The sequence below is a fragment of the Loxodonta africana genome, chromosome 5, assembly GCF_030014295.1.
Source record: "Loxodonta africana isolate mLoxAfr1 chromosome 5, mLoxAfr1.hap2, whole genome shotgun sequence".
Taxonomy (NCBI): Eukaryota; Metazoa; Chordata; class Mammalia; order Proboscidea; family Elephantidae; genus Loxodonta; species Loxodonta africana.
Window position 1 is genome coordinate 146,825,590 of NC_087346.1, and position 20,982 is coordinate 146,846,571.

Consider the following 20,982-nt stretch of genomic DNA (forward strand, 5'->3'; position numbering starts at 1 on the left):
AACACTGACATTGCTCATTAACTTATTCCAGCTACACATTACCTTCGAAATCCAGTGTTCTGCTGTGACAATGGAGGAATTAAAGGTACGCCATTTTCTCCAGTAGCCCATGCCACACTGTTGGACACTTTCCCGGAGGTCATTAGAATCAGTTGATTACTACCATCGGCTTCAAATGAGAAGGGCACTCCTACGGAAACACCAGATTAAACAGGATGCTATTTAGAAAGAGGGAGTGAGCCCAGTCCTGGTAAGAAAGCAGATAGTAGATGAATGGAACTTGATGTGGGTGGGGTGGTGGATATGGAACACATACCTAAGCCAACATCACGGACCCTCTTCAGGTGATGATGCTCAGAACCAGGCACTCCACACTATCTCTGACAGCAGAGTATAGCAGTGGTAAGGATGCACTCTGAAGTTGGACCCTATGCATGCATATTCTGACTCTGCCACTTAATGGCTGTGTGACCTTGGGTAAATTACTTAACTGCTCTGAGCCTTAATTTCTTTATGTGTTAAATAGGGATAATGATAGTAACTTAGTAACTCCTTCAAAGGAGTGTTGTGAAAACTCATTGATTCAACAAATATTTATTTGAGCTTCTACTGTGTGCCACACAGTATTCTAGGTCCTGGAGATACAGTGGCAAAGAAAGAAACAAAACTGATAAGAATTCCTATTCCCATGGAATTTATATCCAAGTGAAGGAGACAGGCAATAAATAACACAAATAAGAGACATATTTAGTATGGTAGAAAGAGTGATGAGTGATAAGAAGGAACATAAATTAGGGAACGTGTATAAAAAATTTGAGGTGGGTGAGGAGGCTATGAACTTTTAGGTAGGGTGGTCAGGGAAGGTTCAGTGACGACTTTTGAATAAAGGCCTGAAGAAAGACAGGTAGATACCTTGGGAAAGAGAATTCCTGGCAGAAGGAAGAAGTGCAAATGCCCGAATGTGGGAGTGCACATGGAGTGAAGGACAGCAAGTTAAATAAGTTGATACCTGCAAAGCACTTAGATGGTATCTGACAAGTAGTGAGACTCAACAAATGCTACCTGTTGCTTAGTTATTGTGGTGGTAGTAAAACCTCATTGATTTGGCCTCCACTGAATGGAAATTAATGATAAAAACTTTCTGGGTAGTATGCTTAATCGACTAAGGGAACAGAGTACTTTTAAGTACCAAGTATAGCAGCTTCATACTGTGGATCTCCAGTTAACGTTATCAACAACAAAACACCATCATTACGCTTTTGAAAGGTCTTTCCTTCATAATGAATATCTCATCTTCATCTTCAAAAGACTCCATGAGACATTAAAGGAGATATAAATAGCTCCATTTTATCAGTGAGGAAGATGAGATTCAATGAGGTTACGTGACTGTTAGGGACACAGAGCTTGTCAATATCAGAGCTGGAACTAAAGCCTAGACCTCCAATCTTTTAGGCTGGTGGTTGGACTCTGGCCTCACAGAATTCTTGCAGATAAAGCTCCAGATGTGGGCTCACAATAAAGTCACTAGACACATAAGGAAACAAGCCACCGTGAGCAAGAGACAGCAGATCAGACAAACAGATATTGGAATGATCAGATATAATATATAAAACAAATGTTTAATATGTTTAAATAAAGTAAGATGTAAATAAATAAAACAATTGAGAGTCTGATGAAAGGACAAGAAGCTTTCAGACACAGCCAGACTGATTGGGGAAGAGTTTGTAGAAATTAAAAATATAATAAATGAAGGTAGAAACTCAGTGGGTTAGTTTCAATGATTGTTGTTGTTGTTAGGTGCCATTGAGTGGGTTCTGACTCACAGCGAACCCATGTACAACAGAACAAATTTTTTAATGATTAGACACAGCCAAAGAGAGAATTCATGACTTGGAAAATATATTTAAAGCAATTACATAGACTGTAGCAGTGATAGAAAAAAGACATCAAGTATATTAAAGAAACGTTAAGAAACATGGAGGGCAGAGTGAGAAGGTCCGTCATATATCTAATTAGAGTTATAGAAAGAGGTAACAGAAAGAATATTATTTAATAATCTCCTTATTACTAATTAAGTTATTTTCAAAGTTTCAGTCTTGTAAATAACACTGTGATATACATTTTTTTTATGCATAAAGCTTTGTCCATATTTCAAATTATTTTCTTAGGAAAGATTCTTAGAAGTGGAATTAGGGGTCCAAGAGCATTCTAAAGGTCCTTAATTCACACTGGAGCCCTGGTGGTACAGTGATTAAGAGCTTGGCTGCTAACCAAAAGGTCGGCAGTTCAAATCCACTCCTTGAAAACCTTACGGGGCGATTCTACTGTGTCCTATATGGCTGCTATGAATTGGAATCAACTTGATGGCAACAGTCTTGGTTTTTGGTAATTCATACTACCAAGCTGTCTTACACTTATATAGTTATATGAATTTACATGACCACCAATAGTATATAGAAAATGACTTTGCAAAAAATTGTGTATCATTACTGTTTTAATTTGCATTTCGGATTGAAACTTTGTAATTGTCTAACAAGTGAGTGAAAAAAAAAGACATGTTCAAATGTGACAGTTAAACTGTGTGACATTGAGGATAATTAGCTTTCCATACCACTTCCAACACCCTCGTGGTCCAGTGTCACATGCTGATTACTGCTAAACTCAACTTCTTCAATGGGAGCCCTTCCACTGACAACGGTAGTTTCAGGGATAGGCAGAAACACTTCTGCTAGCAAGGTGGTACCACTGTGTCCGACTGTCTCGTATACCTGAAACCGAGGAGGAGAAACAGCAAAATAAAGATGGTAGTAGTGTGAGTCCACTTCCAGATAATCACTGAATATTATTAGTATTTATGCTGGTCACTCTTCCAGCCCAGATGGTTCATCTGAGAATGGAAAGTTGAGTTGTGTTACCATAGTCCCCACAGATACCAAATTTACGATGCTTGTGACCAAGTTGCTGACACCTGTTCTCTGGCCTGGCCTAATCTCCTGGGATAGGGAGGTTATTCAAAATATCCGTCCACTACAGTTGTTTCCATTTCAAGCCAATACACAGGTGTCTTAGTCATCTAGTGCTGCTATAGCAGAAATACCACAAGTGGATGGCTTTAACAAAGAGAAATTTATTCTCTCACAGTCTAGGAGGCTAGAAGTTCATATTCAGGGTGCCAGCTCCAGGGAAGGCTCTCTCTCTCTGTTGGCTCTGGGGGAAGATCCTTGTCATTTGTCTTCCACTGATCTAGGAACTTCTCAGCACAGGAAACCTGGGTCCAAAGGATGCACTGTGTTTGAGGTGCTGCTTTCTTGGTGGTTTGGGGTCCCCATGTCTCTCTGCTTGCTTCTCTCTTTTGTATCTCAAAGAGAGAGACTGAAGAAAAAACCTAATCTTATAGATTGAGTCCTGCCTCATTAACATAACTGCCACTAATCCCACCTCATTAACATCATAGAGGTAGGATTTACAATGCATAGGAAAATCATATCAGATGACAAAATAGTGGACGATCACACAATAACGGAATCATGGACTAGCCAAGTTGCCAAACATTTTTTGGGGGGACACAATCCATAACAATAGTTTACTGGAGAATGGGCTTCCCCCTTTTTCAGGTTCAGGTTGCTTTCTGACAGCAGTGTCATTGGGTGGAATAGGTGAGACAATGGGGACATAACGCAGATGGTTTATTATCTGCACTGACCTCAAAGTTAGTAGGAGAAGCACCATACCCAGAAGCCCTCCACAGTGTCAGGTTTAAATACAGTTTAGTAAATCTCTCAAATTCTTCCCCTCAAGACTTCATTTTTTTAACTGCCGAAACCCCACCCAACTCATCAGACTCTCTTCTAAAATGGAGCCAACTAGACCGATTTGAGCAGCTCTTGATCCTAATTACTGCGATGTGTCTCATTATAATGCCGTTACCCTGAGGTAGAGACCCCATTGTCAGGGCAACCAGGGATTGTGAATGCAAAACCCAGTTCCAGTTGAGCCCTCTGCTCTACCTGGTCAAGTTCCTTTAATATTCTTGTCTCACCTCACTTTCATGGTAAGAAGATGGCCCAGAATTCCACAGTTCTGTTGTCTTCTATCGTAAGCTTTATCCTTTCTGTCTCTCTACAAAGTCTCTCTTACTGGTATACATTTCTGTAAAAATGCTAATTTTGCTCTTTTTATTTGTACTAATGAATAGATACATGATTCTTCTTTGGCAGTAGAGTCCTCCCTGATCAATGTTTTCCAGTTAAGACTCTGAGTGCACAGAGATAACACTATGGATCCTCTCCACCCAGCCTTCTTTACAAGGCATGTGATCTGAGCTAGCATCCTGGCCCCATCTCCCTGGTTTCTACCAGCTTACGTTTCACATTTACAAGATGGTTGACTGAGCTTAGAGAGGCTGCTGGGGCAAAGACAAAAATGGCATGGGAACTGAACTCAGGACCCCTGATTTAATATTACTGCCAGATAGTCTGACAGGTTGGATGCACTGAGAGACTTGTGATTGTTACCCTGTGATTGGATGGCCAAGTCTTCCTAATTCAAGGTCTCAGGAGGAAGCCCATAGTGGCTGTACACTTGGGCTACATTCCGCAAATTTATTTTTATCAGTAAAAAGGTAATGATATTTTGATCTATATTAAAACATCTTTTTATTATGGATAATTTCAAACATATACAATAAAAAGAGAAACAAACCAAACCTGTTGCCATCGAACTGATTCCGACTCACAGCAACCCTATAGGACAAAGTAGAATTGCTCCACAGAGTTTCCAAGGAGTGGCCCACCTTTTGGTTAGCAGCCTAAGCTCTTAACCATATATAAAATAAAACACTAGGAGAATAATGTACCCATCAACCAGCTTCAACTATCATTAACTTACGGCCAGTTTTGTTTCATCTATACTCTCAATCATTCCCCTTGACACTATTATTTTGAACCCATACATCATTTCATCTATTAATATTTGAATTTGTATCTGTGAAAGATAAGGACATATAAAAACAATTACAATATCATTATTACAGTAGTTCCTTGATAACATCAAATATCAGTAAGTTTCAGATTTCCTTGAGAGTCTCAAAAAATGACTAATATTTTGTTCGCATCAGTCAAATATATTCCACACTTGGTATTTGGTTGATATGTCCCTTAAGCCTCTATTAATTTACAGGTGACCCCCTTCTCCTTTTTACCCGTTGCCATTTATTTGTTGAAGAAATTCTCTATATTTTTGATTGGTTCAGAGCTTTGATGGGAAAAGAATACAATACAAAAAATACTGCCCTTGTTTTTACGTGTCCTTATCTCATACAGATACATAAACAAACCCACTGCTGTCAAGTCGATTGCAACTCATAGCGACCCTATAGGACGAGTAGAACTGCCCCATAGAGTTTCAAAGGAGCGCCTGGCGGATTCAAACTGCTGACCTTTCGCTTAGCAGCCGCAGCACTTAAGCACTACGCCATCAGGGTTTCCTGGTTACAGATACATACTGAAATATTTATAGGTGAAATCGTGTGCCATTTATTGTCCCCACCACACCCGCTAAGAACCTGTAGTTCTGTAGGCTTACACAGCTTAAAGCGCGTGTTGTAGGTTATTGTTTATTGCGCGGGACACCTTGGTTTGACCTGTTAAATTATGGATTCACTGGCATGAAGTTTCAGCCTGAGAAAATGGTGTCTTTTCTTTCTTTTGGCCCAAACTCTAATTCATTGAGATATTCCTTTGTTTGAAGCCTACTAGGGGCTTTTGGCCTGTTCTCTTGTTTAATCTGCATCACAGTCCTATAAAGGATGGTTTGAGGTGAAGGTTAAACAAGAGAACAGACCAACAGTCTAGAGGACGGATTTGAGACTCCATGAGGGGGAGAAACGTTCCCCAGTCGGCCGCCTAGAATGTAGCAGAGCCAGATTCGACTGTACAATTCTTTCACTTCAAAACCCAAACGCTTTTTGCTGTGTCTTCCTCATGGGTGATAGGAAATCAGAAAGATGATGAAACAGTTACGAATCCCTTTAAAGCCATACCCATGATCCGTAAGATATAATTAGTTGAGACAGACTGCTGAGAAATAGTGATTGCCTGAAAGAGAATTTAAAAACCGAATGAAAGAGCAACCAGACATGGAAGCGCTGTTAAAAACAACTTCAGTGCTGGCGTGTTAGCACACTGTCACGTGCTCACACTGTACAGGCACCACCTAAATTGCCAAAGCCACGGCTTAACCGATACCCACTTTGTGCCACCAGTGACCCTGTGGTCTTCCTACGGGAACAGGCATCCACTCTATCTAAATTCTTGTTTATGCGTTGGTCTCTCACAGCGAGGGTGAGGATCTTACAATCTGATTTCCCTTTAAATGCCTAGTACCTCGCATCTGTGAACGAATATTTTTAGAAAGGGGCAGGTTAACTCTGAAAGGCAGCAAGGCATTTAGATGGTAAACCCATGACACGGAATTGCTCTCTTCTCTGAGGAGTTGTTGGACTTGGATGTCGTATGGTTCTTAGATTTTTTCACATGCCTTTATTTTATTCCCTCAGCCCTTTCTGTAGCTTGCAGAGGACAGCAATGGTGGACACAGCGCCTGGCTTGTGGTCCAGTAGATCTGGGTCTGATTCCTGGCTTTGCCACTTGTTAGCTGTGTGACCTTGGGCCTGACTCCAAGGTTTCCCCTCCTTTTTTTTGCTCTCATTGTAAATGAGGCTGTTACCTAAAGCTTCTAAGGAAGGCAGTGGTGAAGCTTAGCTGAAACGGATGAAACCCTCTTCCCTTAAAAAAAAAAAAATTTTTTTTTTCTTCCCTTAAGTAAGAGCTTAATACGTGTTTGTTCTCCTTCTGCTGGACGTGAAGTTGCCAATAAGCACATGCATTTTTTTTTAAATCATTGTAGCCATTTTATTTTTTCCATGCGGTTCGTTTCAAACTAAAAAATGCACGTGTAGTTGATTTCTTTCTCGCCATTTAGAAAGGTTTTCACCATTATTTATTTATTTCTGAGATAAAATACATTTATTCGTGATGATACAATAGGAATGGTAAGAAAAACATGATAACAAAAGCCTTTTCTTTTGGAATTGCAAATTACACTTCCTCATTGATTCACCACATGATACAAACAACAGACTCTATTATCATTAGTGATGGAAGTAAAAGAACAAAATTGTTGAGAAAACAAAACCATAACTCTTGAAATTATACCATGTAAAAATTAAACAGGGATTATATGATAACCTCTTGGTTAGCAGCCGTAGTACTTAGCCACTACACCACCAGGGTTTCCATGACATCCATACAGAGTTGTAAATCGTGGTGGAGGACATAGAAATTTGTAGAGAGATTATTTTCCCTCTGATGCTATTCAGAAAGGGAATTGTCAGGCTTAAGGAAAACACAGGTTTTCTCCAAACCTCCAAATCTTACCCTCTTCCCAGTATCACTGTTGTGGGTTGAATTGTGTCCCCCAAGAATATGTACTGGAATCCTAACCCTTAATTCCTGTCAGAATCGACTTGACAGACAGCAACGGGTCTGTTTTTTTTATACCTGTGGGTGTAATCCTGTTCAGGAATAGGGTTTCCTTTATTATGTTAATGAGGCCAGAACAGTGTAGGTGTGTCTTAATACTAATGACTTTTGAGATACAGAAAGAGCAGATTAGATACAGTAAGAAGCAATCACAAATGGAAAGGTAGATGCCATGTGGAGATCCCCAAGGAACCGAGGAACTCCGGGATTATAGAGGCCGAGACAGATTTTTGTCCCCTAGCCTTCCTCTAGAGCCAGTGCCCTGAATTTGGACATCTAGCCTCCTGAACTGTGAGAAAATAAATTTTGTTCATTAAAGCTGCACATTTGTGCTATTTCTGTTACAACAGCAGTAGGAAAATAAGACAGTCATCCTTTACTTTTACGAAATATGTTTCCTCCTCTCACCTGTATTGTTAAGCTTAAATTTAGCAGCAAAATAAGTTCTGCTGTTTTTTTTTTTTTTTCAGGTTTCAGGATACATATAAATTGTTTTAAAACTAGACAGAGGTTTTTAAAAAAAATTATAAGAGCAACTGAACTAAGCCAAGCTCTAAAATTTCAAGAAAAACATTTTTCATTTGTGCCGGCATCCACCAGTGCTATTACCATACAACAGAGGAATCTGGTTTGAGTCTTGCCCAACCAAAAAAAAAAAAAAAACCAAACCCAGTGCTGATTCCGACTCATAGCGACCTTATAGGACAGAGTAGAACTGCCCCATAGGGTTTCCAAGGAGCGCCTGGCGGATTTGAACTGCCAACCCTTCAGTTAGCAGCCGTAGCACTTAACCACTATGCCACCAGGGTTTCTTTAAGTATTGCCCAGTGCTTTGTAAATGGGATCACTTCCTAATCCCACCCACCGTCCAGGTCATAGGTGAACAGGTTTAGGATAGAATTATCACAGCCTCTGGGAAAATCCCAGCCCCAGGTGGTACCTTGTGTGCCCATTGCTGAACCTTAAAAAACAGGGTGCTTATCCCATTTCTCATCACCCCCGCCCTCATTCCAGCATTTCTGGTGCACTTCCTTCCCACTGTCAAAAGAACCCTCTCTTTTAGCAGTTCTAGACTCCCTTTACTAGTTTTGGAAAACCTGGTGGTGTAGTGGCTAAGAGCTATGGCTGCTAACCAAAAGGTCGGCAGTTCAAACCCACCAGGCACTCCTTGGAAACCCTGTGGGGCAGTTCTGCACTCTCCTTTAGGGTCACTATGAGTTGGAATCGACTTGATGACAATTTTTTTTTTTTTTTTTTTTTTTACCAGTTTTAGACATATTTTAACTTCTAAGGACTTGGCAGGAGTGATATTCAAAATGTTGAACAGCACACATTACAAAGGCATTGACCAGTCAGAACACATGTTGGCCATACCATGGGAAGAGGGTCTTGGAGGCCACACCCCCTAATTGGTCAATTATGGGAGTAGATTGCTTGGCTTTCGTTCCATGGCGCAGCTAGGCGGGTTTGAACCACCAATTTTTCAGTTAGTAGGTGAGCGCAAACCTTTTGTACCATGTAGGGATCTAGAGTCCACAGTAGAGGGTGATGCTGAGGTGTTCCTTCCTGAAATGCCTTGCCTCCAGTGAACGAACCTAAGATTCTCCTACCCCCTAGTCTCGAGGCACATACTGAGCCATGAGCCAGAGTCAGCTCCAGTAGCATATTCAGGAGGCGAGGGGGTAACAGACCTCCTTCTGCTAAGACTTTAAAAACAAACATGCTAAGGAAGAGGCGGATCTCCTGTCCCCTTTGAGAATCTATCAGAACACCGGGGTCACCAGTGGCTGATTCAAAACAAGCAATTAAAAATTTTTTGGACCGGAAGCTATAATTAAAATGTGTACCTGAAGTGTTAAGCTCTCTGGCCAGTTGAATATTTGCAAATTGAAAATCTGTCCAAAGTGAACTCGGAAGTCTGCCCCTAGTGGCCGGCTGACTGTCCTGGACACCTCCTTCTTGTTGAAGAGCACCTTTAAGTGCACCGAGCGCCTCTTCACGTCCTCTCGTCTCAAGACCTCCACCCTGCAAGTGAGACATGGACACGTGGGATGAGAATTCATTTCCGAGGGTAACTAGGGTCTTGACAAACGGGGTCTGAATAGAACAAGTTACCCTGGAGCTGACTGTTGGCCACTTTAGTCCTCACTGCTAACCACTGTTAACCAGAATAGCCACAGGTCTTACAGAATGTAATAGGACAAAATATCATGATATAGAACTTGTGGACACGCCAGTGAAAAAGCCACAGGGAATTTAAGAACTATGATCTAATTATCACTGTTCTGTGGTCTCCATTTCTTTTTTATAAGCCTTATATTTGCATCCTACACAAAGTTTTAAGTAAATAGAAACATATTCCTTGTTAAACAGCGTGAATTCAAACCATAAGGGTGAGTAGTGATTTACATTTGGTAGGACATTTTATCCTAAAATACAGTAACATACTGTAGCAGTGAGGTTAAGGCAGTTGCTCCAAGACCCAAGTTCCTTCTGAACCACTTCCCAACTGTGAGTCCTTGTTATTAAAGATCATTTGAATCACAATAAAATGTACCCTGGCATCATGAAAAATGAAACATATCACTCTTATAATTCTTATAGCCAGGAAGTAAAAAACAACAACAAAAAACCCCCGAAATAACCCAAGAGTACAATAAAATTAATACCTGATGTATTTGCAAGGATGCCTACCAAAAACCAGCCAAACAAACACACGCAAAATCCTGCAGTTACTGGTTAAACCAATAGCAATTAATGCTTGTTGAGAAAAGGAGCAGGTCAGCCCATCAAAATCCAAAATAAGCTCAGGTTTTTGTTGGTAGTTCTAACTGTTTGTTGTTGTGGTTGTTAGGTGCCATTGAGTCGGTTCTGACTCGGAGTGACCCCATGTACAACAGAATGAAACGCTGCCTGGGCCTGTGCCATCGTCACGATCATTGCTGTATCTGAGCCCATTGTTGCAGCCATTCTATCGGTCCATCTCTTTGAGGGTCTTTGTCTCTTTCCATGACCCTCTATTTACCAGGCGTGGTGTCCTTTTCCAGGGTGTGTTCCCTCCTGAAAACATGTCCAAAGTACATGAAACTAAGTCTCACCATCCTTGCTGCTAAGGAGCATTCTGCCTGTACTTCTTCCAAAACAGATTTGCTCGTTCTTCTGGCAGTCCATGGTATATTCAATATTCTTCAACAACACCATCATTCAAAGGTATCAATTCTTCTTCAATCTCCCTTAGTCATTGTCTAGCTTTCCCATGCTTATGAGGAGATTGAAAATACCATGGCTTGGGTCAGGTGCACCTTATTCCTCAAAGTGACATCTTTGCTTTTGAACACTTTAAAGAGGTCTTTTGCAGCAGATTTGCCCAATACGTTGTTTGATTTCTTGACTGCTGCTTCCATGGGTGTTGATTGTGGATTCAAGTAAAATGAAATCTTCGATAACTTCAATATTTTCTCCATTTATCGTGATGTTGCTTATTGTTCCAGCCGTGAGGATTTTTGTTTTCTTTATGTTGAGGTATAGGCTGTAGTCTCTGGTCCATACGGTAAATGCTTCAAGCCCTCTTCACTTTCAGCAAGCAAAGTTGTGTCATCTGCATATTGCAGATTGTTAATGAGTCTTCCACCAATGCTGATGGCAAGTTCTCCTTCATACAGTTCAGTTTCTCAGATTATTTCCTCTACATACAGATTGAATAAATATGGTGAAAGGATACAACCCTGACACACATCTTTTCTGATTTTAAACCATGCACAGTATTCCCTTGTTCTTTTTAAATTATAATTTAGGCTTATATGAGGCATAATTGCTCAAATGACTTGAACAATTTGTTCAATAAAGTATATTTAACACCAAATTGCAAGAAGTATCCAAGACACTCAGAGTTTTAGAGTCCATTCAGAAATGTTGTAGGGATTATTCCCAGTAACCTCATGCAACAAACACACCTGAAACACCCTTCTCTGCATACCTGTAAACCCGTTGCAGTGGTGTTGCTTCTGACCCCCAGCAACCGTATAGGACAGAGTAGAACTGCCCCATAGGGTTTCCATGGAGCGGCTGTTGTTGTTGTTGTTAGGTGCCGTCGAGTTGGTTCTGACTCATAGCAACCCTGTGTACCACAGAATGAAACACTGTCCGGCCCTGCACCATCCTTACAAGCCTTGTTATGCTTCAGCCCATTGTTGTAGCCACTGTGTCAGTCCATCTTGTTGAGGGTCTTCCTCTTTTTCACTGACCCTCTACTTTATGAAACATGATGTCCTTCTCCAGGGACTGATCCCTCCTGACAACATGTCCAAAGTATGTGAGACGCAGTCTCTCCATCCTTGCGTCTAAGGAGCATTCTGGCTGTACTTCTCCCAAGACAGATTTGTTCATTCTTTTGGCAGTCCATGGTATATTCAATATTCTTCACCAACACCACAATTCAAAGGCGTCAATTCTTCGGTCTTCTTTATTCATTGCCCAGCTTTCACGTGCATGTGATATGACTAATACCATGGACTGGGTCAGGTGCAGCTTAGTCTTCTTTGCTTCAGCACTTTAAAGAGGTCTTTTGCAGCAGATTTGCCCTATGCGATGCGTCTTTTGATAGGGGGAGCAGCTGGTGGATTCAAACTACTGACTTTTGGTTAGCAGCTGAGCTCTTAACCACCGTGCCACCAGCCCCCCTTTTACCTGATGGCTTGATGAAGCGGGAGAGGTTATCATCATTGGCTTGGGGGTAACCTGGGTTATAGTACCAAGTCCCGGTGAAAACTCAGAAACTTGTTATGACGGAAGCGTACCTTCTCAGTTAAAATGGGATTCACCACAAAATATTGTCAAATCAAGCCCAAATTTGCCCTTAAAAAAATGTGTTAAAAACGTTTATTTTGAATATTCATCACAAAATCATATATTGTGGTATTTGTGGCTTGAAAATAGATAATATAGTACTGGAGAGTCGTTTATTTATGAATAGTGTCTGAATGCTGTGAAGTGGAGAGAACACATGAAAATGTACAAGAAGCTACAATTTAAAAAGAAGCGAATTAATAGTACATTAATAGAAGTCTGAAACCAAGCAGGGCGACCGATGGGATCCATCAGGTTTTCACTGACTGATTTTCGGCAGTAGATCATCAGGCCTTTCCTCCCAGCCGGTCTGAGCCTGGAAGCTCTGCTGAGAACTGTTCTCGTCATAGCCACGTAGGAGCCTTCCGTGACAGATGGGCGGCGGCTGTGCAGGAGGCACAGCTGGGAGAGCAGCGCGTGGAAAGTGACAATTCTATGACCGAGCCACCGATGCCTCCTGATTGTTTGCGTAGATTCCTTTGATTAGATTATGATGTACTCTAACCTGTAGCCGAGTCACCTGGAGACCTTGTGAAAACACAGTTTTCTGGGTCCCACCCCAGGGTTCCTGACTCATTAAGTCTGGGGTAAAAAAAAAGTCTGGGGTAGAGCATAAAAATGTGCGTTTCTAAGAAGTTCCCATGTAATGTTGGTGCTGCTGGCCCTGGGTCCACATTTTGAGAACTATTGCTATAACATGTAGGAAGGAAACAAACAGGAGATCAAATATATATTTTTTATTATATTATACTTTTTAATAAGAGGATGAACATTTAAATGTGTCTTTATGAATTTATGATATGATTTTTTTTTTTTTATACATTAATAGGAAACCCCGGTGGCGTAGTGGTTAAGTGCTATGGCTGCTAACCAAAAGGTCAGCAGTTCGAATCCTTCAGGTGCTCCTTGGAAACTCTATGGGGCAGTTCTACTCTGCCGTATAGGGTCCGCTATGAGTCAGAATCGACTCAACAGCAGCGAGTTTTGGTTTTTATACATTTATAACCCATCGCTGTCAAAGTGGGTTCCAACTCATGGTGATCCTGGACTACTAACCAAAAAGTTGGTGGTTCAAACCAATCCAGAGGCATTTTGGAAGTAAGACCTGAAAATCTGCTTCTGAGGAGTCACAGCCTTGAAAACCCCTTGGAGCACAACTCTACTCTGCGCAGTTGGGGAATGAGTCGATGACAACTAATAGCAACAGTAAATTTATAAAAATAAAGTTTCTGACTTTTTCTCTTAGGCATTACATAAGAATTTCTAGGCATATGTGTATATACCCAAAAAAACCAAACCCAGTGCCGTCAAGTCGATTCTGACTCCTGGTGACCCTATAGGACAGGGTAGAACTGCCCCGTAGAGTTTCCAAGGAGCGCTTGGCAGATTTGAACTGCCTACCCTTTGGTTAGCAGCCGTAGCACTTAACCACTACGCCACCAGGGTTTCCAATGTGTATATATACCTCTTTAAATCAGATCTGGAGGGTATATTTGGGATGGCCTGACATAAAGTACAAGCTACAGTGCACACCTGCAATTCATGTAGGGAGGCACTACAAGGTCTTTAAAGAGAGAGGCTGCCCTCTGGAGCAGCTGAAATGAAGGGACTAGGAGAAGCCTGGGGGTCTGCACCAGGGAGGAGGGCCTCATGGAGCTTTAGATAAGGGTTCCAAATCAAAAGCCACAGGGGCAGCCTGGGAAAAGCAGGTGTAAATTTGCAACTGAGTCGCTTCTCTGACCACAGCTTACATCGTGTGCTGCTGAGTAGTCAGTGGGGATGAATGAGATAGTTGAGTTATATGAAATTGTCACGGGTGGTCGAAGACCAGCAATTTGATATGGTTCAATGTAATGTATATTGACAGGGAGTTAGCGATTACCCTGATCACACTGTGTAGGTCAGGAGACATATACGGTACCTGGTATGTATCTGTATGCGTGTGTGCATTCACATACGTGTGTGTACGTGTGAGATGCCAACCTCATTTTTGGTTGGAACATCCACTCACCTGGGACACTGGTCGTTGGGTGTCATGGTCCCCGCCAGGCTTAGCTCCGGGACCAGCATGGGCTCCCCAGGCTTCCTCCTGCTCTGGGCAGCTCTCTCCCTCACCTGTTCCTCTATCACTGCCTGATCAGTGAGCTCTGGAGGCACGGGTTTCACAGGATCCTCCCCAGGACACGGCTCCTCGGTCTCCTCATCGGGGTGTTCTTCTGCTGTTTGTTTCTTTTTTTTCTTCTTGGCCCTCTGTTGTGTAACGGGCAACGTTATGTCAAAAAGGAATTTTGAAATTTTGGTTAAGAGCACAGTTTTCAGAACCAGATAGACCTAGATGCAAACCCCAGTTTGACCCCAACCAGCTGTGTACACTCAGGCAGGTCACTGAGCTACTTGACCTCTCTGTGCCTCAGTTTTCTCGTCTACACAATGGGAGCAATGATAGCAAACTCCTCTCAGGGAGGGTGAAACGAGGCAGTGCCTGTAAAGCAATTAGCACAGAGCCTGTTCCCTTGAAAGAGCTGTAAAAACGTTAGTGATCTGTGCGTCCTTAGTATTGGCTCTGAAGGCCAAGGACACACCTTGGGAGCACAAATGGCATTGCAGGTCCAGCTGATTTAGTAGTGGTTGCTCTGGGATTCAATTTTGCAGGACCATGTGTATAAAGTTATATCATTTTCAGAGGAAAATCCAGAAGGAGAATACCGATAACCCTATATTCAATGAGATAATGCATGTGAAATATTTAGCTTGACCTATAATGGGTGTGGAGTCCTGGTGGCGCAGTGGTTAAGAGCTCAGCTGCTAACCAAAAGGTTGGCCGTTGAATCCGCCAGCCACTCCTTGGAAACACTATGGGGCAGTTCTCCTCTGTCCTATAGGGTCACTGTGAGTCAGAATCAACTCAACAGCAATGGATTTAATTTTTTTTGGTTTGGTTTGGTGTAAAGAGTTAATGTGTTAGGCTGCTAACCAAAAGATTGGAGGTTTGAATCCACTCATGGGCACCTTAGAAGAAAGTCCTGATGATCTGCTTCTGAAAAATCAGTCATTGAAAACCCTATAGAGCACAGTTCTACTCGGACAAACGTGGGTTGCCTTGCGTTGGAGTCCAATTGATGGCAAGTGGTAATAGATGTTAGCAGTTGCTATTGTTAATACTTATTTGTTCATTCAGATGGTTACACGGTGCCACCATAAAACTGTATATGGACAAAGCTGGCTCTGTTATCAACTAGCTTCAAGGCTTTTTAATGAAATGCATTAATTAGTTCCTTGTTTTTGTCTACTAGTGAGGGACAGAGAAGGAGGAAAAGCAAAGCTAATAGGAGACCCAAATTACCAGGCCAGTTTCCCTCCTCCTGCCTCAAGGGGCCTGGGCCTCCCTGTCCACAAGGTCAGCCCCATTCGAGGCCGAGCCACCGTGTACAAACCTGGGCTTTCTTCCAGGCTTTCCACTGCTGATGTGCCCTTCTGTACTCTTCCATCTTCTGTTCATAGTCTTCCATGTGCTCTTCCAACAATTCTCTTATTTCAGCTTGGATTTCTGCTTCATATGCTTCTTCATCTGCTTTCTGGTCAACCTTTTCCCTTTAAAATAATTTACAGTATGTTTACCTCTTGAAATTAAGTAAGAGAGTAAGAATAATAGCAAATACTAATTTTGTGCATGTTGTTTTAGTTGTTAGGGGCCATCGAGACGGTTCTGACTCAGCTAAATCCTCTTCTAAGAACGTTGCACATGTTAACAAGTCATTTAACCCTCAGAACCCTGTGAGGCAGGAACTATTACTGCCCCCATTTTACACCCAAGGAGACTGAGGCAAAGAGGAGTTAAGTGATTTCCCAAGAACACACAGTTGGTAAGTGAGCCTGGCTATGAACCCATTCTCTTTACTCCTAGACAACAGTGCCACTGTGAGCTAAACGATCCATATGGCATGCTGACACCGTGCCCCGAAGGTCTCAATGAATAGTGGTAGAAATGTCATTGTAGTTACTGTATTAATCCTTCAAGTCTTTGAGGAAGTAGTTCATATATTGCTACTGGGTCCCTGATACCACTTTTGTGACTTTGGATTGATCCGTTGAGTTTTTCTTTGATGATTTTACCTACACCCCACTGGGAGGTCAGCCCAACCCAAAGCAGTGCTTTCCACAGTGTGCTCTGTGGGACACTGGTCCTGTGAGATGCCCTACCAAAAAAGGTACTGTGGCGAAGTCAGCATGAGATTGAACACATATAAAGGTTTCTTTGAGGCTCATCTTTCCAGAGCCCTTTATATGCTGATGTGCAGTGAGACCCTCCAGGAGTTAGATGGTGAACGTGCCCTGCCCACACCCTGCCTACCACTTGAAGAGGTTGCAATGCATGGTCTTTGCTATTATTTCTCCTAACGCCATCTGGCCTCCAGGTTCCACGCTCCTAAAGCTCTTCAGTCCATTGTAGACAAACTTTGTCAGTACCTAGAGCTGACAAATGTCTACTTATGTATACACATAGCCTAGTGGATCTGGCAGTTAACAGTTCCCCAAGGCACAAACTCTGACATATCTCTAGGACACTGCCAAAGAAATCACTTGGATATCTAGGGGTACATAAGATTTAGAAGCCTGGCTCAAAAATTATTTTGTATCTCTGATGGATAGAGAACCAATCACTTTTCTCATTATTTTTCAGAGGCATGAATAAACCAGTTGAAATTTGAATGATTTTTTTGTAGAAATATTGTGCTGTGTTTTAAGGTGGCTAAATGAATCAAGAATGTGAAAAAGGGCACTGCAGAAGCATTTGAGAGCCAACAACTTATTGGAGGAAAGGGTATTAAGTGAGTTACAAAAAGGAAACTTGCAACCTTGAGGTGACCTTAAGGATGAAAAATAAATTTCCTGTAAATTTCAGTTTATCTGAAACTTCAAAGAGAGGAAGGAAGGAAGGAGAGAAGGAAAATCTGGCAAAGCATTCATGTTGCCGTGAGTCGGAGTTGACTCGAGGGCAGTGGGTTTGGTTTGGGTTCCGGATGACAGCTAGCCTGGGAGGTGAAAACTGGAAGCAGAAAAACTGGACTGTCTGGGGACATAAGCAGTTTGTGTGGGACAGAATATTTGAGTTAGTTTTAAGTCGTTGTTAGTTACTGTGCAGTCAGTTCGACTCATGGCAACCCTGCGTGTGCACAGTCGAACTGCGCCACAGGGTTTTCAAGGCTGTGTGTGCGCTTTTGGAAGCAGATCACCAGAACTTACAGAGCAAACACTAAGTGGCAGCACTCTGTTGGACGCCAGGCATCCAATGGCGGCAAGGACCTGCCCTCACAAAATACACAGGAAGTATTTGTCCTGAAACTCAAGGGTGTTTTCTCATTCTAGAATACTTGCAGCTGAAAACAATTACAATTTGTAGCTTTCTTTGGCTAAAGAGTGGCTGTTTTCAAAGCCAGGTATTGGATAATTTGTCACTTTTCATGTAGACGGACTGGAACAACACTTACTCAGAAGAAACAATCTAGAAGGGACCAAAAACAGTAGCCAAGACTTTCGAATTAATAGAACATGATTTTGCTATGTTAAATGGTACTCAATCATATATGAAAGCCTTGTCAATTAGGTTGCAAGTTATCAACACCTACTTTATGCATACCATAGACAGAGACCAATTGCAAGTGGATTACCTACTAAGTGTGCCAGATAAAACTACAAAGATGTTAGGAGACAATGTAGTAGAATATCTACGTGCCTCGGGAAGGATATATATAGATGGCGAAACTACACATAACATCAAGGAAGCAGGGATGACTAAAGTCTGGAGAGTGGTTACTTCAGGGATGGAGGGGAATGCAGCTGGGGAGAGGAACATGGGGGTTTTCCAAGTACTGAAAACAATCTATTTCGTAACCTGGAGCATAGTTACATGGTTATTCATTTTATAATTATTCTTTAAACTGTATTTATGCCCATACATTTCTCACTATGTGTAATACAGCCCAATAAAACAATTTTGGATAAAGACATACTTTCTCAGGACAAGTTTCAATGGTGTATTTGTAAACCTCTGAAACTCTCGAAGGGATTTCATCTCTTTCCAGACTTTTATGATGGCCTTAAGCAATGTTCGATCTTTTTCTTGTTCTGCGTCACGTAGTTTTCTTGTTTGCCTACAGGTATAATACATGAGTGCAGATTAAAAAGTTATTTAGTTGTGTGTATTGCAAATAAACAAAAAGAAACTCACAGTGCTGGTGCCAACAGTTAACGTGCTCGGCTGCTAACCAAAAGGTTGGAGGTTCGAGTCCACCCAGAGGCTCCTTGGAAGAATGTCTTGGTGATCTGCTTCTAAAAAATCAGCCACTGAAAATGCTGTGGAGCACACAGTCCCACTGTGACACACTTGGCATAGCCATGAGTCAGAGTCAACTCAATGGCAACTGTTTTTGCAAATAAAACAAAAAGAAATCAATAATGCTATAACCAAAAAAAAAAAAAAAAAAACCTGTTGCTGCTGAGTTGATTTTGACTCATAGCGACCCCATAGGACAGAGTAGAACTGCCCCGTAGGGTTTCCACGGAGCGGCTGGTGGATTCAAACTGCCAACCTTTTGGTTACCAGCCGAGTTCTTAACCACTGCACCATCAAGGCTCCAATAATGCTATATATATATAAAAAAAAAAAACCAAACTCAGTGCAATAATCCTATAAAAAAATGATAAATTCAACTTGATAGCTGTAATATTTCCAAGTGAGCACTAGAAAACCAAATACCAGTACAAATTTAAAGACAATAGGGTGTCAGTCTGCTTTGGGAGGTTTACTGAATATTATTGTCTCAAGTGACTCTTACTTTAATTAAACTAAATTGCTTTTTAAAATTTTTATTAAAGCTATGCATGCTTAAACAAATACCAACATTTGAAGTTACAAAAATAACAATCAAAAAAAAAAAAAAAACTTGTTGCCATCAAGTCGATTCCAACTCCTAGAGACTATGTGGGTCCTAGTAAACACAGCCCTCATGGCCTAAGTTATTGTAAATACAGGAACGTGTGGTGCTGTCCTAGTCAACAATGAATACATTAAAGTCTGCAAATATCACCAATTTTCGTCTTGCTGAAAGAATTTTCTATTCATGGCTAGATTGTAAAAGGAAAAGTAAATATTTAAACTTCTTTATTTATCAGTTCCCATTCTAGGAATTTATTCTGTGTAAATACACAAGTACATAAGAATATGTATATATAAGAATGTCAATTACAGCACAATTTAAATAATAAAAATTTAGAATAATACAAATGCCTGGCAATAGGAGATTGCACAGACTTTACATAATGCCAGTCTTTAATCAGTGAGATGGAACTGGACCTATATAACAGGAAAATCTGGTAGCTTGCAGACGGCATAAGCAATGTGAGTCCTTAAAAAAAAAAATACACACACACACACACACACACACACACACACCAGTCTGCGTATGTGTATATGTTGAGAAAAAAGTATGGAAGAACTACCAAAAAAACTGGTAACCATGATTTTCTCTGGGGATGAGACTTCAGGTGATGTCCATATTCTATGTCATATAGTTACATACTGTTTGCATTTTTTACACTAACCTGGGTTTTTTATTTTCAATTTTTAAATTGTGAATAATTCAAAGTACAGATAAATAATATGACATCTGTTAACATTTCATCACTGTTTTTTAAAATTTTTTTGGATAAAATGCTATAGCTACATTGGAAATCCTGCCCATTCCTATCCTTTTCCTCCCTCCTTGGAGGAAGAAATTGGCCTGTGTCTTTGCTGTCTGTATGTGCCAACTTTGTGTCTACCTGTAACAAATATGGCATTGTTCTGGGTGTTCTTTAGGGTTCATGAACCATATCACCTGCTTACAACTGGGTTTTTCCCTTCAACATTGTTTGCCAGATTTATTCAGATTGATACATGCAGATGTAATTCAATCATTTTAGCTACGGTATAGGTGTTCATTGTTAAACTCTACCAAGATGTGTTCATTCTGTTTTTAGTTTATTTTAAGTTTCTTTTGTAAGTGACGCTGTGAAAATTCTTGCAAGTGTCTCCACACGTATTAGCATGTGCGGCTCCTTAGAGTACGCATATCCGAAGCCAAATTGCCAGGCCCAAGGTTATGGCCATCTTCAGCCTGTTATTAGTCAACGGCCATGCTGCTCTCTAAAGTGTTGGTTGTAGCATTTTTGCTTACACCAGCAAAGTATGAGAGTTACCACTTCCTACCTCCTCACTTACCCTTCATGTTATTGGACTTTAAATTTAAAAAAAAAGAAAAGAAATTTTTTTTTTTTATGATAGATGTATCTCATTGTTTCATTTGACATAATTTCACGTGTATTCAGTGCATTCGGATAAACTATCTGGAGAAAGAAACCCTAAACAAGTACATATCTAACAGGAAAGAAAACCACAACAACAACAAAACCCAACTCTGTAGTTTCCACCACAAACTTCACTCACCGAATTTCAGACTTATACTCTTTGATGGCCCTTTGGGCTATGTCAAGAGACTTGTGAGGTTTTGCAGGATTAAGGCCAGTCTGAACAGCATTTCTCAGGGCTTGGAGCTTA

General features: G+C 41.1%; 1 protein-coding gene across 1 annotated transcript in view; it reads right to left on the reverse strand.

Annotated features, from left to right (window-relative positions):
• Positions 1–20,982, reverse strand: part of CC2D2A (coiled-coil and C2 domain containing 2A) — a 128,081-nt gene that overhangs the window by 58,431 nt on the left and 48,668 nt on the right. The window contains exons 10-16 of the mRNA XM_003411277.4: positions 20,872–20,978; positions 18,398–18,538; positions 15,821–15,977; positions 14,398–14,636; positions 9,389–9,566; positions 2,612–2,768; positions 43–190 (exon numbers count right to left, since the gene is read on the reverse strand). Coding sequence (XP_003411325.2) covers positions 43–190; positions 2,612–2,768; positions 9,389–9,566; positions 14,398–14,636; positions 15,821–15,977; positions 18,398–18,538; positions 20,872–20,978 — 1,127 coding nt within the window. The remainder of the gene's footprint in view (positions 1–42; positions 191–2,611; positions 2,769–9,388; positions 9,567–14,397; positions 14,637–15,820; positions 15,978–18,397; positions 18,539–20,871; positions 20,979–20,982) is intronic.